At 42.7% G+C, this 12,092-nt stretch overlaps 1 protein-coding gene across 2 annotated transcripts; it reads left to right on the forward strand.

The window, feature by feature from the left end:
- Nucleotides 1-650: 650 nt before the first annotated feature.
- On the forward strand, nucleotides 651-8,824 carry LOC134070462 (interferon-induced protein with tetratricopeptide repeats 5-like). Of its 2 annotated transcripts, none has more exons than XM_062526836.1 (2): nucleotides 651-791; nucleotides 2,912-6,251. In XM_062526836.1, the coding sequence occupies exons 1-2, from the start codon at nucleotides 787-789 to the stop codon at nucleotides 4,323-4,325; spliced, it is 1,419 nt and encodes a 472-aa protein (XP_062382820.1). In that variant the 5' UTR covers nucleotides 651-786; the 3' UTR covers nucleotides 4,326-6,251. The 2 variants fall into 2 exon arrangements, with proteins under 2 accessions (XP_062382820.1, XP_062382819.1); XM_062526835.1 differs by lacking the exon at nucleotides 2,912-6,251 and adding an exon at nucleotides 6,802-8,824 and having other exon boundaries at nucleotides 725-791.
- Nucleotides 8,825-12,092: the final 3,268 nt, after the last annotated feature.

A 12,092-nucleotide genomic window follows, 5' to 3' on the forward strand; every position in this document is an offset into this window, starting at 1 on the left:
ATAGGCAAACAACAGTAGCCTAGCTTATGTATACCAGGTGGAATGAGCAGAAAATGCCTTTTTTTTTTAATTATTTGGGGGATATTTTTAAGATATAGTTACTTTTGATGCCAACGTTCTTGTTTTGATAGTGTTAATGAAGTCCCAAATGGGAGTGTTGAAATTCTTAACTTGATGATTATCCCCCCTCCGCCCGAGGGCTAGGTAACTTCACTCCTTTGACTTGTAATTAACAATAAATTCATTCATTACCGAAATGCATTACAGTAATTGAGCAGTAAACACTTCGGTTTATTGCTGATACAATTACATTAAGCTTTAACATTGGGATAACTCCTCCTACCAACGCAGGAATCCCTGTGCGGGTGATGGGTGCGTTCGTAAATTGCCACTCCGAGCGCTCCTGAAACTTTTTAACCGTTATTCTATTTTCAGGGTGTCAGATTATTTACTCACGCAATCGGACAAACCATGACGCGAACCGCGCGTCATTTTACTATAGCAGCCAATCACTTCTGTCGTTTTATTTGACTGATTATAGCATAGTCATGACAGGCAGATTTGAAGGCAGTTTGCGGGCGGGCCGCATCCGGCCCGCGGGCAGCTAGTCGTAGCCCTGCTCATCCCCAACAGTTTCGGTTTCGTTTCACCCAGCACGAAGCTAAATGGATGGCAACTTAGTGGAGTAGAAGGCTTGGGATAGGCTATCTGTAGCCTGCTATCCCTCGGAAGTGCGATCAACAAAACTGAGACAGGCTACATACAAATACGAACTGAAGTTCCAGGATGAAGTGAGTATACGTAAACTTACTATAGGTTAAAAGCAGAGTTTAAATCGACGAGTAGGCTACAACAGGGTTGGAATGGTGGTCTATGTTAAAGGATATTCATACCGCAATTTATCTTTCATTTTTTTAATCTACGCTAGAGCCTCATTATAAGTAACATTCCATCCCGTTCACTGACAACATATAACCTAGGCTACTGTTTCCCCTGCCCGTTACAGTCTTACGAGCGGGATAGAGTTGGCTGAGTTGTCTGCACAATATTCCATTAGGCTAGTTAACCAATGGGATATTGCAGTGTTGGATATTGAACTGTAAAATAGGCTATTAATGAAAATGTGCCTCATCATAATGGTTTTACCCGAGTTCAGTTGCTATTTGGCAAAGTAGGCCTACCTGGCTGCTCTTGGTAGGTTCCTCCGTCCTTGATTCGGTCAACTCTGACATCACCTTTTCAAAACAAAATAGCCTATACTGTAGCAATAGCACTCTAGCCAAAATGGCATTTTCTTTGCGAAAGTGACATTTAAAACATATATCAAAAGCAAACCTTAAAACAACAGAACTTGTGGTCAAATCAGTGTGTGCCTTGAATCTACAGTATCATTGCACATGAAAGAATGAAAGAATATTTGAATATAAGGCTGTCATTTTTGCAATGTCTGTGTCATTTCATAGCTATTAAAAAGACAAAGAAGCATATCAGAGCATGATGTAAGATGAAATTGTCATTTAGACAATAGACCTGACCTACATTGAGCACTTGTTCCTGTCAGCTTGTGTACTGGCCTGTTTACCAAATAGCCATAGCAGGCTACTGTCTCTTTGATCCAAATCGTACCAAATCGTAGCACAGAACAGAGACGTTACAGAGTATCTCTTTTACATTGGAAAAAGAACAAGAAGTCCGCACACTAGAATATGCGCCTCAGGGGTTTTTTTTAATGGTAAATCACGAGGAGCATATTCTGGTGTGCAGACTTCTTGTCCTTTTTCCTGGCATAAGCTTGTCTGTCCAGCACCCAGTTTTAATCATTTTGGATGTGCGTGCAGTACACTTGAACTTTTTTGCATTTCTATTTTACACATTACATTTGGGTGAGATTTTTCTAACAACATCTCTTATGGATAATGAATGATTGCTGAGTGAACCATTGTGCAAAGGAGCTTTACACAGACATTGGAGGTTAAGAATTATGCAAGTAATAATTAGAATCTGCACTCTGTCTATGAGAACTATGTTTGAAAACATATGAAATCAATGAAAAAGTGTAAACACATTTGTGAGCGATGACTTCTGCTGTACTAAGAAGGCGAAGATGACGTTCAGATGGATCTCAGTTTCACTAAGTGTATCAAGAACAACTTTAGTGCACTAGAGGCTGTCCTAGCTACCACAGGAGAGACTATACGGACAGATGGTGTAAATTGTCGTTTGCACAGTAAATAGAGAGAATTTCTCAATAGAGAGATGAGATGCATTTAGCTGAGATGCATTTAACAAAACTGGGATCCGCTTGGTCTTCATCTTTACCTTCTTAGCACAGCAGAAGTGATCTCTTTCCAATGTGTTAACACTTTTTCATTGGCTTCATACATTTTTTACACCTTTTTCCAAAACATACAGTAGCGCTCAAAGGAAGACTATTCAACTGTGTTAAATGGTAAACATCTATTCACGGCTATCAGATAATATTATGTGTGTAATGTCTGTGTGAAACTCCTTTGCACAATTATTCAATCAACACTCACTCTTAATCCATAACAGATACTATCTCTGTGTCGCTATTTGCATTATTGTGCTACAATAATCACCTCTCATATCCATCTCTCACCACCTCCTCATCCGGAGGCACACCTCTGTGAACCATGGGATAACCAAATCGACCTCTCACAAACACTGATGGAGGAATTTCATATATTTGCTAATAATGATGCAGATTTTTGTCATTTAAGACACATATTTTAACGAATGCTTACATGTTCATGTCCTATCTGTTTTCAGCCATTCTGACATAGCACTGAAAACTGGTACTAAATGCAAAAAGAAATGCTAATAACTTCAGTTCAAAGGTGAAGTTTGTGATCGTGTTATTACACAGAGCTGTTGTCTTATCTCGTTTTAGTTCTTCTGATGACATACCTTTGGACACCAAGCTACAGCAGCTGGAGCAGCTGGAGTGTCACTTCACCTGGGATCTACCCAAAGAAAGTGCAGACCTGTCAGATCTTCAGACCAGGCTGGAGGACCAAATACAGTTGGACCTGGGGAAGAAAGCTGGGGCAATCCGATCATATTGTTTTTTAGCCTACGTCAGGTACCTACAAGGATTCCTAGATGATGCCCTCACAAACCTGCTCAAATCAGAAGAGTTAACAAAGGAATACAATGGTGACGATTGTGAGCGATTTCTCATCGTCACCTATGGCAACCTTGCCTGGCTACACTACCACCGAAGATCATACTCCCAGTGTGAGAGCTACTTGGAAAAGCTTGTGGGTATAAAAGAGAAGTTCCCCACTACGTCACCGACTGAGCTTCACCCAGAAGTCTATGGTCAGAAGGGCTGGACCTACCTCAAGTTCGCCCACAAGTACAAGCAGATAGCAAAGCAGTGTTTTGAAAAAGCCTTGGAGCTGGAGCCAGATGAGAGTGAGTGGAACGCTGGTTTTGGCATTGCTCTACACCGCACAGAAAGCAAGAAGACAAGATTAGAAGACTCGCTGGTGGTAAAGCAACTCCGACGAGCCCTCGAGATAAACCCTGAAGATGCCGTTTTAATGGCGTTACTAGGCCTGAGACTGAGGATGTTCCAAAAGCATGACGAGGCTGAGAGGCTGATTGAGGAGGCTCTGGATATGGATCCTAGCAACCCCCATGTCATTCGCTATGTCGGAAAATGCTTCCGCCAAGGTGGCTCTGTAGACCGCTCCATTGCGTTGCTCAAGAGAGCTGTGGAGCGTACTCCTAACTCATGCTTCCTTCACCATCAGCTAGCTCTGTGCTACAGGAAGAAGAAGGATGACCTGTTCTGTAGAGGAGGTGCCAGGGGCAAGGGACGTGAGGTCAGACAGCTTATCGCTCAGTGCATCCATCACCTGCAACTGGCTACAACACTGAAGTCTAACTTCATTTTAGCCATGGCTGATCTTGCTCTGCACTACGGGCAGAATAAAGAAATTGACCGGGCCGAAGAAATGTTCCAGGAGACGTTCAAAGCTGCAAAGGAGAACCACGACAATGTGCATATAGTACACCATTACTATGGTGAGTTCCAGCAGTACCAGAAGAAATCCCAAACACTAGCTATCAAGCACTACAAGGACTGTTTGACACTGGGGTTCAATACAGTTGAAGGGAGTAAGAGTGCCCGTTCCCTGAAGAAGATAGCAGAGAAACGTCTGGCCAGATACCCCAGAGATGGAGAAGCCTTTGAAATCCTGGAATTCGTCCAAAGGGCAAAGGAAGCGAAGCCGTTTGATGCTAACAATGACGAGTGTCTCAGTACCCTGTTTGACCAACAATTGTCTTTGCAGTAATTATTTTTCCATGTCATATCACTTTCAACAAATGTCAGAAATAATTACAGTAAATACTATACGTGGACATCTCACCACAGCTTGGCTGATGTGAACGGATGGTTTGGCAGTGCAGTATAGCATGATGTAATATAGTGAAGTTATACAGTGGTATGGACTTATGCACTACAACAGGAAGCAAGATTGGGCACAGAAAAAGGTCAATTTAACTTACCCTCATTCTAGGTGGGTTTTCATGGATGTTTTTTTTTTTTTTTTGGTCATTCTGATTAAACTATTCCGATTTTAAAAAATGGGCTGTCTGTTCACATGGAATACATTCTATTCTGATCAGATGCTTTCAGACGCTCTAGAATCTTTGCTCGGTTGCTTTACTTTTCCTTGAGAAGATACAGCAGGCAATCCGATTGAGTTTTATTCCGACCAAGATGTTTATATATGTTATATTTATTCCAATTGAGACATTTTTCCGTTTCTAATCAGATTAAAAGTGTTAATATAAACCCACCTACTGACTCCAAATGCTAACAGAATAGTATGCTGCTATAAACCAATAAGGGAATCACTATATACTGTACATTCCACATTGATTAAAAAATTGCACATCACTCACACTGCACTCCACTCTACACACATCACTCCCTCACCATGGATTGGAACACACACTTGCTTGCACTCTTAACAACCTTAAGACTGTTACTGCAGTAATAAAAAAAAAAGAAGCAAGATGCCTAAGATCGTTGTGCATTAACCTCACAGACTGTTTTCTAAACTTTCATATTTTAAGACATGCATGTGTAGCTGAAAATGTTGGGCCTTATGAAAGACTATAAAAATCAGACCTTGGCAATGATAACAATTATGTCCAGGGCTCCTGTCAGGATAAGGCTCTTGTAATTGTGCTAACTTTTGTTATCCTAACCATGAAATAATGTAGCCTGACTCTCGCCAGACCCTTGTAGTTCCGCCATGCTCCACCAGAGGCTGAGCTCCACACAAGGGTCTGGACGCGAGGGCAACCCAAACCCCTGGGCCAGTGATCAAAAAATAATCGACCAATCAGGAGCGCCGAAGCGAGTGTTTGATTCAAATAACAATGGCGGCACGCAGCGAGGAGTCTTGTGCTGACATTGATTCTGCTATTTCAACCGTTTTGTCGAATCTATCGAGTATTCATTCTTTAAAAGATTAACAGAGAATAGTTTTGAAGACATTTATTGGTGGCAAGGATGTTTTTACTCTTCTTCCGACCGGGTTTGGCAAGAGCTTGAAGAAGCCTAGCACGTCATTCAAGATAACAGGCAAGTGGTTTATCGAATCACATGCGAGGATGTTTTACAAGGACCCGCCTTCAGAAATACATCTCCTATCGAGAAGTCCCAGATCCTTGTGTGAAGCAGACAGCGAACTACAGGATCTGGCGAAAGTCAGGTTAGAAATAATGAGCACCATCAAAGCATTTTTCTTTCTGCCTTTAAGTTGCAGTCACTTTGCATTGTATTGCAACTGAAATGTACTTGTTTGTGAAAGCAAACTGAACTTACAGATATTTGAATAACTTTGTCTGAATAAAGATTGTAATTTGGAGGCGTCTCTTTTATGTTGTGACTGGATGTGAGTAAAAGTGGACTGATGCCTGATTCAAAAGTAAGACTAAGAAAAGCTTTATGCACATACTGTAGGCCTACTTATATCTTCAGTTTACTTGAACCATTGAAGGTAATCTATTTAACATTTCCACCAGTCTTGAAAGAGCAAACAACAACAACAACAACAACACGTTACGTTTATGTACAGTGCTTTTCTAAGCACTCAAGACAGTGCCCTCCTCTGTCTCCAGTTGCCATGGAGAAATCTGACGCTCCGGGGAAAATCCGTACTCTGCACATAGGCTGGTTCAGGGCTATTTGGTTTTCCTCTCGCTCTTGTCATGCACGGAGATGGCGGAAGTCCGCTTTTCTCAGGAACCTGGTCATATATGGCCACATTCAGAAATGTTCCTGAGTATCTAATGGAATGAAAAACAATGAATAAGTGAAATTAATCAAGAAGACGTTTTGATGCACATGCACAATAAATGCACACTTTTATTTCACAAGTTCATTGGTTCTATATTTTTGTAGATGCAATGTAAATGTATTGAAATAAAAAAAAAAGGGGAATGTATATGTTTTTCGTATTTTTATTCCTAATCAGAACATATAATAAGAAGTTGTTTACTTGGTGAAAATCATTTATTTTCCTGCGGCTTTGAACGCTGACCAGAGGCCTTTATGCCCTATTGCTTGATGATGAAGGTGAAATGACTGCACCATGAATTGTACAATTCCAAGCCTGCTTTAAGATGTACTGGCAGCATTGGGAAAAAACAACAAAAAAAGACAAATACATCCACAAAAAAAGCTGATAACTTCAGTACATCGCTGAAGTCTATGATCATGTTATAACACAGAGCTGTTGTCTTATCTCATTTCAGTTCTTCTGATGACATACGTTTGGAGACCAAGCTACAGCAACTGGAGCAACTGGAGTGTCACTTCACCTGGGATCTGGCCAAAGAAAGTGCAGACCTGTCAGATCTTCAGACCAGGCTGGAGGACCAAATAGAGCTGGACTTGAGCAAGAAAGCTGGGGCAATCCGATCATATTGTTTTTTGGCCTATGTCAGGTACTTGCAAGGATTCCTAGATGATGCCCTCACAAACTTGCTCAAATCAGAAGAGAAGGGAAGGGAATACCATGGTGACGATTGTGAGCGATTCCTCATTGTCACCTATGGCAACCTTGCCTGGCTACACTACCTCCGAAGATCATACTCCCAGTGTGAGAGCTACTTGGAAAAGCTTGTGGGGATAAAAGAGAAGTTCCCCACTGGGTCACCGACTGAGCTTCACCCAGATGTCTATGGTCAGAAGGGCTGGACCTACCTCAAGTTCGCCTACAAGTACTACGGGAGAGCAAAGCAGTGTTTCGAAAAAGCCTTGGAGCTGGAGCCTGAGGAAAGCGAATGGAACATAGGTTACGCTATCGCTCTTTATCGCACAGAAGACATCAGAAGGTCAAGTGCAGAAGACTCCCTGGCAGTCAAGCAACTCCGATTGGCCAAACAGAAAAGCCCGGATAATGCTAAAATAACGGTGTTGCTTGGCCTGAGGCTGTTTGACTTCGACAAATACGACGAGGCTGAGAGTCTGATTGAGGAGGCTCTGGAGATGGATCCCACCAACCCGCATGTTATTCGCTATGTCAGTAAAAACTTTCGCTGTTGTGGTAACCTGGACCGCGCCATTGCGCTGCTCAAGAGAGCCATAGATCGTACTGAGAAGTCTGCCTTTCTACACCATCAGCTGGCTCTGTGCTACAAGAGGAAGATGACAGACCTGCTCCGTGGAGATGCAAGAGGCAGAGGGCAAGAGGTCAGACAGCTCATTGATAAGTGCACGTACCACCTGCAACTGGCCATCACCCTGAGGCCAAACTTCCTTTTAGCCAAGGCTGAACTTGCACTCCTCTATGGGCAAGATAGGCGTATTGAAAATACCCAGGCGGAGGAGATGTTCAAGGCCATATTGAAAGAGGCTGAGGAGAGAACCGACATGCTTCAGATTATACACCATTACTGTGGCGAATTCCACCATTACAAAAACAACTCCGAGTCACAGGCTGTGCACCATTACACAGAGTGTATGAGACTTGGGCAAGACAGACATTTTGGGAAGCAGAGTGCCTACCACCTGAAGAGGATGGCATTGAAACGCGTCAACAGGGACCCCAGTGATGGAGAGGCTCTCGGGATCTTGGGGTTCATCCATAAGGCAAGGGGGAAGAAAAGTGAGGCCATTGAGTACTATGAGAAAGCCCTGGAGTTTGATCAAAACAACGAGGAGTATCTCAATGCCCTTTCTGAACTTGAACGGTTGTCTTTGGAGTAATTGTGCTTTCATGTCACATTAACATTCAGAGGTCCGGGGGCCTTTCAGACACTTTGAGGTACAGTAGTCTGCTACACCTTGACATTTTTTTTATTTTTTATCTAACTAAAAACATCTATGCAAAAGTTGCACATATGGTTATATTCTAGAAGACCGCAACAATAACTAGAATGCATTTCCCGGTGGGAAAGTGCGAAGTGTGCTTGCTCCGACGCGCCGCGAGAGCGCCCCGGCAGGATACGCGACAGCTCGCCCTCAGGTCAAAGCGCCAAAGTTTGGCCAAGACGCGAAGCTGCTTCGAGTTTGGCGACGTTGCCCTCGATTGCCGAATTCTTACACTGACCTGACGAGTTGCCTAGGTTTATCAGTGGTATGTCCCAGAGCACCTCCAATGTAAAAATGTAGATGTCATCCCAAAGACGTAAAGAGATATGAGCCAAAATGCATTTTTGCTAATTGCGGCGCCCCCTAGTGGCCAAATTACAACACATTTACTGAGGCTACTTTGGATGGTGTCCAAAATCATCCCGCCAAATATGGTCTCGATACCTCACAGCGTTTCCGAGATTTGACCTCACTTCCTGTTTGGACGCTTCACCATCGAATTTGATTGGCTGTCACGGGTGAACGCTTTGATGTATGAAAATGAAATGTACACCTCTAAGGTCTGTAGACCTTGTGTTGAATTAAGTATGAGTTGTTCACGTGTAGCTAGCATGAAACACGTAACCACTGAAGGAAGGAGGGAGCCTAAGGAACTAGGCTAGCCTGACGACGTCATACTCAATTCTTATCAGAATATGAGTCTGAAACTGCTCCATTCAGCTGCGATTATGGGGCGTGATTCAACCGATACAGTGCGGGGGGGATAGCTCTGCACTCATTGGATAGACCAAACCAAACAGAAAAAGTTATTGGCTGTCAGTATCTGCGAAATCTAAGACAGAAATATGTAGCAGGGTAGGCTATGGAAAACATCCTCCTTCGTTTTTAAAAATAATTCCTTCAAACTGTATGCAATGAACAGCTGGGGAAGTGTGTCGTTAACCCAACGAGCAAACAGACATTTTTAAACAAACGGGAACAACATCACCCAAACATGCTGTTTTAACTGGGTGAAAGTGAAACTGAAGTTTTCCCACACATCCTCGTTGTTCTAAGTGTTCAGAAATAGTTGTGCGAATCCGTGATAAAACCTCCGTTTCAATAGCTAAGATAAACGAAAGGCCAAACTGCATGAACAAATTATGCATTCATAGCCATAGCGTTTCTGTTGCAATCAAAATCAACCTAAGCGAACATGGTCTCACTACCAACTCGTTGAACGAGGACGCATGCAGCCGTGAACGTCACTGCTGTTCATATGTCAATCATCACGTAAAGCCCGCCCTGTGAAATGTGATTGGTCCGAGCCGAAGTGTATCTCGAATAGTAGCAGCTGAACGGAGCAGTGCCAGACCGAAGTTCCCTGCCGAAAAAGAATGGAGGCGGGGCTAAACTTCGGTCTGGCATCCAGGCTAGAACTAGGCATGTTTCTAGAACAAATACGAGTAATGTTAGGAGTATAGCTATCCTGTTATGCGGGAACATCCGCAGTTTACTCACTGTTAAATAAGTTGCAATGTGTTATAGCCTCAAATGGATGGTAAAATAAACAGGACGACTCACCTGTTCAAATGATGTAATAGGATAAAATTTGGTTTTGATAAGTCAAAGCAACCAGGCTGTTACTGGTTAACGTTTCTGAATATGAAATCGATTTTGGATTGGTTGCATGTGATAAAAGCTATGCCATTTCCTGTCCAGACAGCATTCATATTCAGAAATACTGTACACCGGCAACAAAGACACACACACACACACACACACACACACACACACACACACACACAAACAACTCTTTCAAACAGAAACGTCAGTCCGTTACATCTGCCTCTTGTCCACAAACTGCATGTCGCTGAGTTGACTAGCAACGAAGACTTTCACATAAACACACACACACACACACACACACTTACACACACACAGACACACCACCCCTTCAAACACAAATATCTGTCTGTTACGTCTGCCTCTTGTCCACAAACTGCATGTTGCACAGTTCACCCACATCTACCCACAATTCTTTGATTTATAAATAACCCCAGCATTAAAAAACTGCAATGTGTCAAGTAAGGGATAACGGCCGACGAGGTGACCGGTTCGATGGAAATAATGGCTAGGTGGAGGTCTAGAACTCCGGCGACGTGCGAAGCACGGAGACGGAGTTACCTCCGCCGTGCCATTATTTCCATCGAACCGGTCGACCTCGAAGGCCGTTATCCCGCTTATCTCCCGTTTGCATTCATAACCTGTATATTTAGAACATCGTTTTATTCCACCGTTGCGTCCGTTAACATCGCTAAAACTGTCTTGACTGTGGGACTACTTTCCGCCACTTATCAACTTTCTACTTGCAGGACAAAACTGCCGTTACTAGTTCTAAATGGATAGTTGCTATGGCCAAAAGCCAGTCGTTAGTTCTAAATGGCTAGTTGCTACGGCCAAAAGCCAGTCGTTAGTTCTATCTCTGCCGTTGTCAAGGGGGCATTTCCCAGGATTCTGATTAACTTTAACTTTGAAAGATCGCTACTTTTATAGCCTACATGGCATCCAACTAGCTACAATCCACCTCCGTCATATGCTACAATGTTACTATGGTTCTGCACGTCTGTATTTCAGCTTGGATGCAACGTGACAGTTCATTTAAACTTAGCAACGAGTTTGGCGAATTAATATTCAAGTGTGATACGGGAACTACTTCAGAGGTAGCAGGTTATACGAAGTTAATGGCCACCCCATCAGTCAATCAGAGAAGAGAATTCCATTGTTGAGGGAGATAAATCTTATTATACAACAATTGGGTTCTATGAAGCTGTTTCTTTGTTTCTGATTGGCCGAGAGACGTTCCATGAGTTGAAATATCCCACGATAATCCACTCTGACTTTTCACAGCTAATAATAAATCACTCCGCGATACAATGTCAAATTGTCAAGTGTAAAACGAACTGTCACATTGCATCCAAGCTGAAATACAGATACTCAGAACATAGAATATGACGGAGGTGGATATTAGCTAGTTGGATGGCATGTAGGCTAAGTAAAATAGTGATGTTTCAAAGCTAAAAGCATGTCCTAACCAGACGCAATGCGAGCTAACGTTTATTAGGCTATATTCTGCATTGCTTGACAACGGGAGAGATAGAACTAACGACTGGCTTTTGGCCATAGCAACGTGCTTTTAGAACTAACGACTGGCCTTTGGCCATAGCAACCATCCATTTAGAACTAGTAACGGCAGTTTGTCCTGCAAGTAATAGAACTTTGTGGCGGAGAGAAGTTAGTTCTACAAACAAGACAGTTTTAGCGATTTACATTATAATGGGAAATTAGCGCAAAAAACAAGTGGTAGAATTGTTGTATAAAAGCAATATAGCACTTGTGATCGTGGGTTGTTGCTGGATATTCCCACGGATGTAGTTGCCTGCGCCACTCGGCCTCGGGCCTCGAGGCTACGGCCGAACAACACCCGTGGGAATATCTAGCAACAACCCACTCCCACTCGTGCTATATTGCTTAAATATGTATACTGTATGTATATACTGTATGGGCAATTCCATGCAAAACTGTCAAGTCCATAACCCCACACAGCATCATACTATGATGTGGATGATGATTTCTTAAAAGTTTACCATTTCGCTCGCGCAAAAAAAAAAAATAATCGTTCCTACATCGTTTTTTTCATCGTTCCTACAAACATTTATCAGAACCAACATTTCTAGATGATGTTGGGAAT

This window comes from Sardina pilchardus, chromosome 22, assembly GCF_963854185.1.
Source record: "Sardina pilchardus chromosome 22, fSarPil1.1, whole genome shotgun sequence".
Lineage (NCBI taxonomy): Eukaryota > Metazoa > Chordata > Actinopteri > Clupeiformes > Clupeidae > Sardina > Sardina pilchardus.